This window comes from Schistocerca cancellata, chromosome 1 (genome assembly GCF_023864275.1).
Source record: "Schistocerca cancellata isolate TAMUIC-IGC-003103 chromosome 1, iqSchCanc2.1, whole genome shotgun sequence".
Classification (NCBI taxonomy): Eukaryota; Metazoa; Arthropoda; class Insecta; order Orthoptera; family Acrididae; genus Schistocerca; species Schistocerca cancellata.
Window position 1 is genome coordinate 349,656,163 of NC_064626.1, and position 16,579 is coordinate 349,672,741.

At 39.5% G+C, this 16,579-nt stretch overlaps 1 protein-coding gene across 1 annotated transcript in view; it reads right to left on the bottom strand.

Annotated features, from left to right (window-relative positions):
- Nucleotides 1-5,298: 5,298 nt before the first annotated feature.
- The window catches only part of LOC126173848 (armadillo repeat-containing protein 3-like), a 123,220-nt gene continuing 111,939 nt past the window's right edge, over nt 5,299-16,579 (bottom strand). Inside the window, exon 5 of the mRNA XM_049920989.1 lies at nt 5,299-6,043. Within this exon, the coding sequence (XP_049776946.1) occupies nt 6,002-6,043 (42 nt within the window). The 3' untranslated portion in view covers nt 5,299-6,001. The remainder of the gene's footprint in view (nt 6,044-16,579) is intronic.

Sequence of the window (16,579 nt, forward strand, 5' to 3'; positions counted from 1 at the left end):
CATTCTGCTGTTACTGCTCCTCTGACAAGAACACAATACTCGCTGCCTCCTTTTGTACTAGCATGTCCACGTATCATGACGTCTAGTGGTCAATTCCACAGTATATATGGATTTTGGGATCCTTTTTATCTGATAGTAAGCCATCCTTTTAAGAATGAGCCAAAACTTGTTCATTCATTCAGTCTTCATTAACTCATCACGTAATGTAGGTCCCATCAAGAAGGAGAATCTTCTTGTATGTGCTTCTGGCCAGAGAAAATGGTTTCAAGTTCCTACTTCTGACATGACATTAATGCCTCTTCATCTACGCTCATGCTCATAAATTAAGGATAATGCTGATACACGGTGAAACAATGCTCTGGTGGGCAGTTTGTGGGTTTAAATCACCTCGGGTATGACCATGCAGTGCATTTGACCTGTGGTCGTCACACTGTGGCACTGGGAGCAGTACACACATTCAGAGGTGAGTTGGTGCGTGTCAGAGTACGGTGCAGCAAGTAAGTGTTCAGATGTTTTCAGACATGCTAATGGTGACTGTGTGTTGAAAATGGCTCAAAGAACACATATTGATGACGTTATGAGGGTTAGAAAACTAGAGCCACTGGAGGCTGGTCAAACACAGCAGATTGTAGCACGAGCTCTCCGTGTGCCACCAAGTGTGATCTCAAGATTATGGCAATGATTCCAGCAAACAGGAAACATTTCCAGTTGCTTCAGTACGGGACATCCACAGTGTACAACACCACAAAAAGACCAATATCTCACCATCAGTGCCCGCAGACGGCCACGGAGTACTGCAGGTAGGCTTGCTCAGGATCTTACTGCAGCCACTGGAACAGTTGTCTCCAGACACACAGTCTACAGATGACTGAACAGACATGGTTTATTCACCCTGAGACCTGTAAGGTGCATTCCACTGACCCCTGGTCACAGCAGAGCCCGTAAAGCTGGTGTCAAGAACACAGTACATGGTTGTTGGAACAGTGGTCCCAAGATATGTTCACGGACGAGTCCAGATATAGTCTGAACAGTGATTCACACTGAGTTTTCATCTGGGGAGAACCAGTAACCAAATACCAACCCCTTAATGTCCATGAATGGGACCTGTATGGAGGTCCTGGTTTGAGGTGTGGGTTGGGATTATGATTGGTGCACGTACACCCCTACATGTCTTTGACAGAGGAACTGTAACAGGTCAGGTGTATTGGGATGTCATTTTGCACCAGTATGTCCACCTTTTCAGGGGTGCAGTGGGTCCCACCTTCCTCCTGATGGATGATTACACACGGCCCCACCAAGCTGCCATCATGGAGGAGTACCTTGAAACAGAAGGTATCAGGTGAATGGAGTACCCTGCCTGTTCTCCAGACCTAAACCCCATCGAGCACATCCGGGATGCTCTCAGTCAATGTATCGCTGCACGTCTTCAAACCCCGAGGGCACTTTAGGAACTCAGACAGGCACTGGTGCAAGGATGGGAGGCTATACCCCAGCAGCTGCTCGACCACCTGATCCAGAGTATGCCACACCTTGTGCGGCCTGTGTACTTGTGCATGGTGATCATATCCCATATTGATGTCGCGTTACATGCACAGGAAAGAGTGGTGTTTTGTAGCACACGTGTTTCAGGACGGTTTTCTCAACTTATCACCAATACTGCGGATTTACAGATCTGTGTCGTGTGTGTTCCCTATGTGCCTATGCTATTAGTGCCAGTTTTGTGTAGTGCCATGTTGTGTGGCACAACATTCTGCAATTATCCTTAATTTATGAGCATGGGTGTAATTTGATGAACATATAAATCTTTCTCTAACCTTAGTGGTCCTTCTACTGTGGTAACCATTGTCTCTGTAACTGATACTACTTCAGTGTGGGTATCCTCAAAGAGGTTAGGTCTATTTGTTGGTATTAGATTCTGTATATACCTGGGGAGTAGCCTGAGGGTCAATAAAAAGATCCATTTATAATTTTATGCTCAGTCTTGATACTGACTCTGGCCTAAACATCTTGCATGCAAGTAGAGGTTCTATCTCAGTGGATTTGAGTATCTTGCATGCAGTGACAAATGCATCACCTCCACTCCCCACTGACCTATGATATACACTTAAATTTTCTGCAAAAAATCTCACTGCTGTCAGTTTTGGGTTTTAATCAGTTTTGTGGCATAGTATTATGTGAGCTCTGCTACCTTGTAGAAGTGCTCCAGATTCTATAATTCTGTTGCAAACCCTAGCCAGCTCATTAATAGGATTTTAATACTGTCTCCTGTGGTGATCATATGTTTAGATCTTACACCATCACTTCAGGTTCTCCTCCGGTTTTCATTAACTGGAATGGATAGAGTCACCTAAACTAAAACACCTGAGTAGTTTTCCAAGTGCAACCATTTCCACAAGTTTCCAATCACATGGCATTAGCATGAATTCCAGCTGCTTACAAATAAAAACTAACTCCTCCCATGTCCAAGAACAGCATTCACAATAGAGCTGCATTGTGGCTGGTTCTGTGTTCCATAGAAGAATAACAAATAACTTTTAACTAAGCTTGTTGATTCTCTTTTAATTTATCGATCTGTTATGCCACACATATTACAAGTTCCCTTTAAGAAATGAAGCATTTAATGCCCAACAAAGAGATTACAGGACAAAAAAATGAATCACCCAGAAGGGGAGGAGGAAACAAAATGAAAGTTCGCGGGTTGAGAGGGTATGTGAAGTTAGTTAAGTGATTACAATATTGAGTCAAATTTACAAACAATTTGGCAAATGAGACCACTTACCAGTTGGATGTTGCAACCTGTCTGGCCTAAATGCAAACACTAATTTGGTTGGGAAGTGTGTCACAGAGCTGTTGTATCCTCTTCTAGTAGGCTTACCATATTTTTTGTGGTGCCACAAAGGGAACATTTTTGAAATTATTTTAAAATGTTAACAGTGTACTGAAACATTGAACATCATTTACTCAGTTGTATTTTGTACCTCTTATATTTGGTGAAGCACTAGTATTAATAGCACTCCTACATTTTGCTGATTTCATGTGGTGTTTAATATTACCCTTTACTTTATGTGCAACAAAATTCTCCAAAATGTGGTGTGTAATAAACATATTGCTATCGTCATTAGAGTGTTTCAAAAATATGTATTCCTGTTGTAGCTTAACATTAACATACTTTTTGTTTTGCCCATTGCTGAATGATGAGACAATGAACAGAGATAAAATGATCAAAATTTTGTAGGCAAATTACTTCACATAGAAAAACAACATGAACACATTGTTCCTGGTGTGTTGTCAAATGACTAAGTGAAAAGTTGTGGTGGATCCAGAAACCATGCCTCGCCATCCATGCTTGTTCTAAGGCTGGCTGAGAGAGATATGGCTGTAAGAGAATGTTTAAAAACATGAGTAAAATATAGATCTAAAATTTAAAATAATCCTCAACAGTCATAAAATTATCAAACACCAGATATTTTTTCAACCCCAGACAGTAATAAAAAACCAAGACTGACTGGCCTAATCCCAAATGTATGATAATCCTACTCTTGAGGCAAGGTGGTCCACAGCTGTTGTAACTGGCACTGAATATTCTGAATATGGCACTGATATGGGATTGGCATCCAAGCTGGTCCCACAGATGCTCTATCAAGGACAGATCTGGAGATTTTGCTGCCCACAGCAGAATCTCAACATATCACACAAATAGTTCATAGACACGTATCACATGCAAGCAAGCATTGTCCTGTTAAAAATGACAAAACAGTACTGTTGCCTTGGAGGTCATACATCAAGACATAGGATGTCTATGACAAACCTTTGTAACATCAGAGTTTCCTCAATCATTCGTGGCCGGCCGCTGTGGCCAAGCAGTTCTAGGCGCTTCAGTCTGGAATCGCGTGACTGTTACAGTCGCAGATTCGAATCCTGCCTCAGGCATGGATGTGTATGATGTCCTTAGGTTAGTTAGGTTTAAGTAGTTCTAAGTTCTAGGGGACTGGTGACCTCATATGTTAAGTCCCATAGTGATCAGAGCCATTTTAAGCATTTGAATCATTCATAACACCACCAACTATGCTCTGAAGTCATAACCTGATGGCTCCTAACTATGCTGTGCCTCTGCAAACCACTGAAAGAATGGACATGTCCCCCTGATCACCATCATACTCACTGACAATAGTCATTCAGGTAGTGCATAACTGAAATTTGTCAATTGAACACAATTCCATGCCATTCATCAGCAGTCCAAACTTCCTGCTATGCACCAGTTCATATGTAATCAATTCTGTTATGATGTTAAAGACAGTCTAAACATGGGATGGTAATTCCCTAGTTCAGTCACTGATGCAGAATGGCACAGAATGTTGCACACAGACCATTACTTGTTCTCAGATGGCAGGTGCAGATGTGAAGGGTTTCTGATCCAGGTGGTGCACTATATGGCAATCCTCCTTTGTGATGGTCAGAAACGTTCAGCCAGAAGCTTGATGATAAGTATGCCTCTCATCACAGTAGCATGTAGTCCAATATCAAGTCATTGTCACCTCCCACTGCCCCACAAACATGGACATTGCACAATTTGACCAGCATTAAAAATGGAAACCCACAATGGGGTGCCCTTCAGCCCCTGTCAGGTTCTGATAAAACTGTATCACATGAGTGCACAGCATCTCCATGTCCTTCACAGTGATAACTCAACACCTGATGCTGTTCATGCCCCTTAAATACACCCCACCAGGTCTAATAACAACACTAATTCACAATGGTGGCAGTTCTACCTTTCACAGAGATTTCTGCATCTCTAATTATTTCTGTAACCACTGTTGGTGTGTACTGTGTTTGAAGTTACACTGTCATCTGACTGTGTCTTCTGGGTGTTTCACTTTTTTGTTTGGCTGTGTATTATGACAACAGAAAAACCTAGGATAAAATTTTATTGATTTCCAGAAGTTACTTGGAGCTGTTCTTTTTCCTAGAGTTTATGCTGACTGAGAAATTGTAACATGCCCAAAAGAGACCATACATTATACACTTAATGTTACTGGAATACTCAATACTCATGTAACATATTGTATTAACTCATTATGAATAAAAACAAAATATATTTGCACATCTAATTATTACTGCATTAATTGTACTTCACTTGATATATCATATTTGGATAATTCTGTATGATTCAGCAAGTTTATTATGAAGTTAACTGACAACAAACACAGTTTCTTAATTATCAGTACACATATATTTCTAGAATCAATACAACGTGATCTCATTATATAAAAGCCATTAGTTCAATGAACAGTAGTTTGGACAAGTATACTGATGACATGGTAGCCTCTTCTGACTTGCCATCATTTTGCAGTAATTTATATTTTAAAATGTAACATTGTAAGTGAGATTAATTTAATGTAAGGCCACATAACATCATCAGTGTGTTAGTGAAAGTATTATTTGGGCCTAAACTTTACAACATACCATTACCATACTTTTTCATTTCAAAACTCATTAAATCTGCAAAGTTCTAAATGTAATTTCATAAAATTCATGTATACAGCAATGCAAAAATATGTTACACATTACTGTAAAATTAGATAAGGAATGGTGAGGATAGTTCTCATAATACTCTTGTGATGTTAACACAGTACAGTTTTAATGTGGAAAGTTCCAGTTTTTGCATATATGGAACACTTCAGCAAAAATTGTGTTTCTGCTACATTTCTTCGAGTTTGAATGTTATAAATGTTGTGACATGCAAGAATCTATGGGTGACAAAGTTTTAATGTATGGACTTACAATTAGATTAATACAGAGTTACACCTGCCAATAGTGAACAGCATTTTAAAAGATAGTGAAATATATTCTCCCAAAGTTATATTTCAACTGAAGATTAGAGCTGGAATCCAGCTGAAAACATTAGAACCAATATTCTGTTTTTCATTTTCAGTTCCAAACTTACTGCAAGTAAACTGGAATGTAATTTTTTTCCAAAGACTGAATGTAGTTATTACCAAGATCAGAAGCTGTACCAAGGACTGAGGGGTCGAACATATGGAGACTGCAAAATAGGACAAAGTGTTTAACTAGAATAATAACAATAATAATAATAATAATAATAATTGTAATGGACCTTATCATCATAGCAACAATTATTCATATACTTAGAAAAACATACATATGGAAAATTGTGATGATGCTTAATCAAGGATCAATTTTGGACAATGAAACAGGAAATAATTCAGAGTTTGGCCAAAGCTTCAGCAAATCGCCACTAGGTGAGGATGTGAGTAGTATTTGTAGCCTATTCCTAGGATAGAACAACAGTATATCTGAATAGTTTATGAAATTTATGGACTAAAAATTCAGCAGACGGAGTAGAGATTTGGGTAAAATTGAAAGTCAAGTAGATGAAGCAAATAAAAAATCAAGCAGTCAAAAGGTGGACTAAGTAACAGTTTTGGACAATCTAAATGTGAACAAAATAATAGTTTGAAAAAGATGAAAAGCAATGAAATAATGATTTGGTCATTAAAAGTGTATTTTCTAACAGTTTAGGACAGAGGATACTAAAATTTTTGAAGTCAAATGAAACATAACAAATAAAGCTGCAAAAACTATATAAATCATTGGAATTCTAGATAATGTAGTAAAACTAAAACATTAGAATTTAAGGTGACAAACACAACAAAACAAGCCACATCTAGAAGAAAAACTTGTAAATTTTAAACCCAAACTGATAATGAGATTTCTGCAGTTAGTACAAAAGCTGTACATATAAAAAGAGTTGTCACCAGAAATGCAGGTGTATATAAGAGTAATCTGCCTAACATCATCAGAAATCTTATTAAATTGCAAGAAAGTTTCATTACAAAAAGCTTTGCTAGCAGTTGTAGTGAACACAGGCCAACAAATCAATCAAAACATTTCCTGGAGATAATGAAGTTCATCCAGTTGATATTAAACAATAGGTTGTGATAACTTTGTTTCTTGTGTGACTTACATGCTTAAGATTTATTTGTAAAAAACTTTTTGCTGAGGAGCCACTATCTTGGGCAAGTCAGTACTCTAACTCAGTTCTGGCATACAGTGATTCTGAATAAGTTTTTCTAATAAATTCTGGTTAGAGACAGAAAAAAGATAGGATAAAAGGTGAGTTTTTAAATGCACCAAACTCTTGAGAAAGGAATGGGAGCATGACAGAATTTTATGAAAATCAGTTAAGAAGATTAATTCACCTAGACAGGCCTTTAGATTAACTTACACAATTAGGCACTTAAAAAGAAGATTAGCAGGGAAGATACAGTGGGGTTTACTTTATGGGCATGATGATTCATAGACAGTCTAGACAGGGGGACTAGACAAGAATGACAGGTATGATTTCAATCAATATCTATACAGTGGTTGTGAGTGGGGGGGGGTTGGATCAAAATTAAAATGGATGAAATCATGGGAGAAGAGATGTAGGTAATTTTAGAAGCAATTAGCGATAATCAGGTGCAAAGTAACAAGAGAGATTTTCAGTGGAATGACATAAATGAAAATGAGAATAGAGTGATTGGCAATAGAAACAGGTCATGGGAAAGAAACAAGGGACCACATTAAAACAGAAGATAAGATAACAGGGGCAATGTTCAGGGAAATTGGGAGTTATCACATTGGGAGCCCGTCAGTCTGGGACAAGAAGCATAATCAAAATAAGCTAATGACCATGGAAAGAGATTTCAGGGGAGAGGAAAGCAGAATTCCACAGACAGCATAATAACAAAGCAACCCAGGTGAATAAATTATACACACATCAAAAAAAAGTTTTGCATCATCTCAGTTCCAAGAGTTCTGGAACCTGTACAGAAAATTGGAATATAGATCCACATAAACATCATTTCCACTCCTTTTATTGCTCATGAAAACCACACATTGCATATTGTACCACCATACAGCGAGACCTTCAGAGGTGGTGGTTCAGATTGCTGTACACACCAGCACCTCTAACACCCACTAGTATGACCTCTTGCATTGACGCATGCCTGTATTTGTCGTGGTGTACTATCCACAAGTTCATCATGGCACTGTTGGTCCAGATTGTCCCACTCTTCAATGGCGATTCGGCATAGATCCCTCAGAGTGGTTGGTGGGTCACTTCATTCATAAAGACCCCTTTTCAATCTAACTCAGGCATGTTCAATAGGGTTCATGTTGGAAGAACATGCAGGCCACTCTAGTCAAGCGATGTTGTTATCCTGAAAGAAGTCATTCACAAGATGTGCATGATGGGGGCGCAAATTGTCGTCCATGAAGACAAATGCCTCGCCAATATACTGCCAATATTGTTGCACTATCAGTCAGAGGATGGCATTCACATATTGTACAACCGTTACGGCACCTTCCATGACCACCAGTGGTGTATGTCTGCCCCATATGATACCATCCCACAACATCAGGGAACCTCCACCTTGCTGCACTCACTGGATAGTGCATCTAAAGCATTCAGCCTGACTGAGTTGCCTCCAAACACGTATCTGATGATTGCCTGGTTGAAGGCATATGCAACACTCATTGGTGAAGAAAATACACTCCTGGAAATTGAAATAAGAACACCGTGAATTCATTGTCCCAGGAAGGGGAAACTTTATTGACACATTCCTGGGGTCAGATACATCACATGATCACACTGACAGAACCACAGGCACATAGACACAGGCAACAGAGCATGCACAATGTCGGCACTAGTACAGTGTATATCCACCTTTCGCAGCAATGCAGGCTGCTATTCTCCCATGGAGACGATCGTAGAGATGCTGGATGTAGTCCTGTGGAACGGCTTGCCATGCCATTTCCACCTGGCGCCTCAGTTGGACCAGCGTTCGTGCTGGACGTGCAGACCGCGTGAGACGACGCTTCATCCAGTCCCAAACATGCTCAATGGGGGACAGATCCGGAGATCTTGCTGGCCAGGGTAGTTGACTTACACCTTCTAGAGCACGTTGGGTGGCACGGGATACATGCGGATGTGCATTGTCCTGTTGGAACAGCAAGTTCCCTTGCCGGTCTAGGAATGGTAGAACGATGGGTTTGATGACGGTTTGGATGTACCACGCACTATTCAGTGTCCCCTCAACGATCACCAGTGGTGTACGGCCAGTGTAGGAGATCGCTCCCCACACCATGATGCCGGGTGTTGGCCCTGTGTGCCTCGGTCGTATGCAGTCCTGATTGTGGCGCTCACCTGCACGGCGCCAAACACGCATACGACCATCATTGGCACCAAGGCAGAAGCAACTCTCATCGCTGAAGACGACACGTCTCCATTCATCCCTCCATTCACGCCTGTCGCGACACCACTGGAGGCGGGCTGCACGATGTTGGGGCGTGAGCGGAAGACGGCCTAACGGTGTGCAGGACCGTAGCCCAGCTTCATGGAGACGGTTGTGAATGGTCCTCGCCGATACCCCAGGAGCAACAGTGTCCCTAATTTGCTGGGAAGTGGCGGTGCGGTCCCCTACGGCACTGCGTAGGATCCTACGGTCTTGGTGTGCATCCGTGCGTCGCTGCGGTCCGGTCCCAGGTCGACGGGCACGTGCACCTTGCGCCGACCACTGGCGACAACATCGATGTACTGTGGAGACCTCACGCCCCACGTGTTGAGCAATTCGGCGGTACGTCCACCTGGCCTCCCGCGTGCCCACTATATGCCCTCACTCAAAGTCCGTCAACTGCACATACGGTTCACGTCCATGCTGTCGCGGCATGCTACCAGTGTTAAAGACTGCGATGGAGCTCCGTACGCCACGGCAAACTGGCTGACACTGACGGCGCCGGTGCACAAATGCTGCGCAGCTAGCGCCATTCGACAGCCAACACCGCGGTTCCTGGTGTGTCCGCTGTGACGTGCATGTGATCATTGCTTGTACACCCTCTCGCAGTGTCCGGAGCAAGTATGGTGGGTCTGACACACCAGTGTCAATGTGTTCTTTTTTCCATTTCCAGGAGTGTATGATGCCAATCCTGAGCGGTCCATTTGGCATGTTGTAGGGCCCATTTGTACTGCGCTGCATGGTGTCATGGTTGCGAAGGTAGACTTTGCCATGGATCTCGAGAGTGAAGTTGCTCATTGTGCACCATTTGAGTCGTAACATGACATCCTGTGGCTGCATGAAAAGCATTATTCAATGTGGTGGCATTGCTGTCATGGTTCCTCTGAGCCATAATCCATAGGTAGCCATCATTCACTGCCGTAGTAACACTAGGGCTGCCTGAACCAGTCATGTCATCGGCAGTTCCTGTCTCTCTATATCTCCTCCATGCCCAAACAACATCACTTTGGTTCACTCTGAGACACCTGGACATTTCCCCTGTTGAGAGCCCATCCTGGCACAAGGTAACAATGTGGACATCATCAAACTGTGGTATTGGCTGTCTAGGCATGGCTGAACTACAGACAACACAAGCAGTGTACCTCCTACCTGGTGGAATGATTGGAACTGATTGGCTGTTGGACCCCCTCCATCTGATAGGCACTGCTCATTCATGTTTGTTTACATCTTGGGTTGGGTTTAGTGACACCTCTGAACAGTCAAAGGGACTGTGTCTGTGATACAATATCCACAGTCAACGTTTATCTTCAGGAGTTCTGGGAACTGGGGTGATGCAAAACTTTTTTTGATGTGTATATTTTGAGAGGGACATGAATGATGTTTTGAATGGGAAAGGGGTATTTGAAAGCAACTTTATTGTTAATAATAATAATTGTCATGTAATTCAATAACCTAGAGCAAGTCTTTCAACTGGATGTTCTCCAGCAAATTGCATGTACCTAAGCCACCTCAGTTATCCAACTGGGGAAAGGAAACCTACGTTGCATGTAGTATCTGAACCATGTGTCATTTCTGTGACTCCTCACATCGTTGAGATGTGAAGGCTGGGATAAAATGCAAAGTGAAAAATCCAGTGTCCAACCAGAATTCGATCCCACAATCTATTTGTTTCCATTCAAGCACTGTATTTTTTCTGTCACCTTGGGTTGGGGTGAATGTCACACAACTTTCTTTCAAGCTGATCATTGATTCCTTTACTCAGTTTATTACAGAGGGCAACCAGTCCTCTGACTAAACATGCTGTGCTACAGTGCCAGCACCACTAAACCACCAGGCCTGATGTATACATAGCTTGCTGAATAATGGGTAAGTGGTAATAAGAAGAGAATCTTCTATTTCTGATGTTGATGCTGATGGATCTGATAATAATGCACTTTGAGGGAAAGAGTTTTTACAGCCAGTTGCAATGAAAAAAGTGAAGAGAGTATTTCAGTCGACTGTGATGAGAACAGTGAAATAGGTGTTTCAGTTAGTTGTAATAAGTGTGATATAGATATTGTTGAAGAATGAGTAGGAGCTACCATTGGTTTAGGTAAAGAATTAGATGGCATAATTTATGTGGAAGTTACAGAGGAAGCATTAGAGGATTGTGTTTCTATTGATAGAAATAAAAGTAATTAGAGAAGCTAGAATTCTAATAGATACTTACATGAGAACCAGATTTTGCTGTTTGATATCAGTAAAGCAGTGAACACTAGTCACAATAAGAAATAAAATGCAAAATATATAATGGATGAAATGTTGATAGTAATTTGGGATACCTACAGTATTTGTGACAGCAAAAAGAATGAAATTCCAAGAAGTTTGTGAAAGTATACATCCAAATTAATAGGCAGAATGCTAAAAAGAATGTAGCTAATATGGGAGGATCTGGTATTAGAGTGAGTGCCATGCAATCAGAAAAAAGGCACTTACAGATTAAGGTGAAGTGAAAAATACGCGTTTCAGTGAAGTTGAAGAGCTTTTACATGAAGCACATAACAAAAATGAGTGTGAGATACTGGGGAGTCCTCACATTTTTGTTCAGACTGGTAACTGGGAAGGCGACTTGTGATGAATCAAGCTGGGATAATTTTTACTTCCCTTCTTGTTTTACCATCTGCCACCTTAAAATTCATTTTTTCACTGTTAACTAATTTTCACAAAAGGAAATGGCTGACCCTCAGTTTTAAAGAATATAGCACCAGATCAAATTTTGTGCTTAGTTTTATGTATGAAATTGATTTTCTAATTTAATTTGACTATTACTAGTTAGTCACTTTTGAAGTAAGGTGAGTGTTTCATAACTTAAATTCCGTTGTTGATGTATAAACAAATATAAATTCTGTACTAATTATAAACATTTGGAGGAACAACTAATAGTATTCTTAAAGGATTTATTTGGTTCTATTTGAAAATATGTTAGCAAAGCCAGCCCTTAATTAATTCCAAAGTAATTAACAGTTTTGTCTAAAGTATTTTTTGCATAACGATATTTGTTATTTTCATGATTTAAACAAATAATTCAGCCTAATCCTCGTAGTAGAAGAAACTGTTAAAAGGAACTAACTTTTCGATGTATTCAGTTAATTTAATGAGTTAATTTTTAATGGTAATTTCTGTATATTTAACTGTGAACAATGTGTAGTTTCAGGGCCTATTATTGTGATGATATTATAAGGGCCCGATTTTTGGTCACCAGACAGTCAGTCCATGGCCGAGTTTCAGACAAGAAACCTGTGCTGGTTAGAACAACAACAGTGCTTCAACTTAACTGTGAAATAAGTGTTATACAATTAGGTCGTGTGTTAAAACAATGACAGTGTCTGCTCTATATGTACCTTTCTATTTTTAAAGAACTGTGAACTTTGTGGTTAGGTTTTTACTGCTCGTAGATGTTCAATAGTAGCAGTAAGGGTAGGTTTGCTTGTAAACTATTAATGAGACTTATTGAAAGTTAAACAACAGTGCACAGGCCATATAACTGTGTAATATTGGGGCGTTGTGAACTGTGAAAGTAAAGACTGTGAAACGCAACTGTGCATCTGTCAGCTACATTATTTAAAGTAGTCTGTGCAGTATTTCCACAACCCATTTCCCAGCCAGTGTAGCAACACTGAGGACAAGAAATGAAGAACCAAAAGAAGACGAACCTCTACAGATAAGGTTAGTGGTGTATTCTGATGAAATGAGTTTCTTAGATGAGGGTGTAGATTAAATAGAAGCACAGTAGATTGATGAGCAATACCACAGTTACATAGAATACAAGTCAGAAAATAAATCAGGAACAGAAAGAATTAAGTGAATTTTTGTGGGAATATTGTGATGTTTTTGATGGAAAACCTTGGAAAATCAAAAATTATGACTGCTAACTACAATTAAAATCACATGAACTAATCTTTATTAAACCTTGTAGTATACAACTATCAAATATACAGAATTCAGAAAGTAAAATACAGAAAATGGGAAGTTGGGGTATCATTGAAAGAAGTTGTAGTCAATATAATAACCCACTTGTTACTGTGTCCAAGAAATCTGGAGGGTGAAGACTCATTCTTGATTCCAGGTATTTAAATAAATTTTTGGAAAGTGGAATTGACCATCCTGAGAATATAGATGAATTGCTAAATCTGAACACATTCTATTAATGACCAGACTTGACCTAGCCTCTGGGTCTCATCAGATACCACTTGGGCCTGAGACAACAAGATACACTGCTTCCCTGTACGGTGGCAATCATTTGTTGTACCTCTTGGTTTAAGTGTTTCTGTTGTGGACATGTGCACTATATTCTGTATTTCAAAAGGAATTATTAATAACACTGACCATTTGTTGATGACGTTCTTATTACTGGTGAAATCTGGGAAGAATATTTGGAATTGTTAAGAGAAGTAGGTAGAAAGGGGAGGGGGTATGTCATTAAAACTGGAAAAATGAAAGTCTGCTGGGAGACAATTAAAATTTCCTGCCTACCATATTACAGAGGAGGAAATAAAACAAGGGTCATTTTTGGGTTACTGAAAATACATCAGGACACAAGTATTAAATGTACCTTGTTTAAACAATCTGTTATTGGTATGCGGCAATGCATATCAACAAGTTTTCAATGAAATAAAGAAACAACTATGTGACAGCTAAATTTTACATAGGCCAGAGCTATAATTACCATTTTGCCTCATGACAGATAGTAGTGAAACAGTACATTGACAAATCCAGCAATAAAGTAAAAGCAATGTGGAATATCATAAAAAGGGAAAGAGGGGAAATGAAAGCTTCACACACAAACATAGAAATCAAACTCAACAATGAATCTATATCTAATCCCGAAGTTGTGGTGAACTCTTTCAACAATTTCTTTGCAAGCATAGCTGAAAAATTGGTCCAAAATATTCCTAATACAAATTACCAACCAGCAAACCAAAAATATCACACATGAGCAGAGTCAATTTTCATTATCAAAGTCACTGAAAATGATGTTACAAAAGCCCTCAGAGAGTTAAAAAATTCATATTCAGCTGGAATTGATGGTATCCCAGCAGCTTTAATCAAAAATTGTGAACACACAATTGCTGAACCATTAACTCACCTCTGCGACTGTTCTTTCCAGGCAAGTATCTTCCCTGAAGCTCTGAAACTTTCTAAAGTAATTCCTGTCTTCAAAAATGGTGATAATAAAGATATGAATAACTACAGGCCTATCTCAATCTCATCCTGCTTTTCTAAAGCTTTTGAAAAAATAATGTACAAAAAAATGATGTACTTCATTGAAAAAAAAGATTTACTAAGTTTAGCTCAACATGGGGTCAGAAGCAACAAATCTACTGAAACTGCAGTATATGATTGCATAAATATGCTATTAGAACTGCTAAATAGAAAACAACCCATAACAGGCATATTTCTGGATCTGTCAAAGGCTTTTGACACTGTTGACCACAAAATATTACTGGAAAAATTAAAACACTATGGTATCAGAGGAATTGCAAACAACTGGATTGCTACATTCCTAACCAATCGGATGCAGAGAGTCAGCATGAAATATACTAATAGACACAGCAACTCAATAACCGAAATACTATCAAGTAATAAAACTGTAAAGCAAGGTGTTCCACAGGGCTCAGTATTGGGAACCCTACTTTTCCTCCTGTATATTAATGACTTGAGCCTGAATGTTGGTGCACACAAAACAATAATATTTGCTGATGACACAGCTGTACTCCTCAAAGGGGAGAATACAGAGGCTGCGCAAAAAGCTGTGGACTTGACCACTGAACAGTTCAGCAACTGGGCTAAAATCAACAGATTAACTATCAACACCAAAAAGACAGCTTCCATGAACTTTCACACAACACAAAATGCAAATTCCTCTCTGCCATTTGTCACTGTAAATAACCAGTCAATACATACCAACACTGTTTTCAAATCCCTGGGTCTGTGGGTTCAAGATAACCTGAAATGGAATACACATACAGGAAAGGTAAATGCCAGGATTTATACTGGCTGTTATGCATTGAGTGTACTGAAAACATGTGCTAGCCTGAAAACATTAACCAGTGCATACTACGCTTACATACAAGCCCATCTAAAATATGGTGTAATATTCTGGGGAAATTCTCCAACTGCTCTCAGCACAATCAGAATCCAGAAGAGAGCAATGAGGATTATTATGGGAGCAAACCCAGAGACTCCTGCAAACCCATCTTCAGAAAGTTGGAAATCCTTACACTGCCTTTCCTCTACATTCTTGAGACTCTAAAATTTTTCAGAAACCACATAGTGCCAACTGACCCCAGAGTCATAAAAAATAATGAAATACATGAACACAACACCAGGAAAAATGCAAGCCTGCATGTTATACATACAAACACCCAACTGTGTAAAAAGGGAGCTTTCCACATGGGCCTCCAACTGTTTAACAATTTCCCGCTAGTATTAAGTCCATTGAAGACAACATTTAATTTATCAAAGCCGTGAAGTCATATTTATTGTGTCACTGTTTTTACTCTGTAAATGAATACTTAGAACAGTAATCTTGCTGTTTGTGTTAAATTGAAAACACTGAGCAATATAATACATTAGGATACTATAGGCCTATGTTAATATATGTTAACAATGTTAAATGATATTTTCCAACATCTGCAACATACTGTGTACCATCAGATCACATGGAATAAATAAATAAATGTATGTTTAATTTATTTGAAAAACAGTTTTACATGTATCATGTTATTCTGCAGCAACTGTGAACCATATGGTTAGGTTTTTACTGCTCATAGATGTTCAACAGCAAACTATTGTAGCAGTATGCTGATGTTACCTGCAACCTATTAATGAGGCTTGTCAACATTTACAAATAGTAAATTTGCCATATATAATTGTGTAATATTGGGGGGTTGTGAACAGTGAAAGTAAAGAACTGTGAAACGGAAATCTGCAACTGTCAGCTGCATCATTTACAGTATTCAGTGCTGAACTTCAACCCCCCATTTTTCAGTCAGTATAACAATAAAGTACATCAACACTGAGGACTATCAATGAAAAAATAAAGCAGGTGAATGTCACAAGCTGTTGGGCAAAGTCTTGGATATGTGAAATGGGATAATAGTCAATTAGTGTGTGCACATTCAGTTTGTGGTAGTCTCCGCACAACCTGTAGGTAGTGTCTCTCTTAGGGACAAGGTGGATAGGTGAAGATCATTTACTAGAAGAAATGACTATGGTTACTGCATGTGATAGTTACTGTAAAG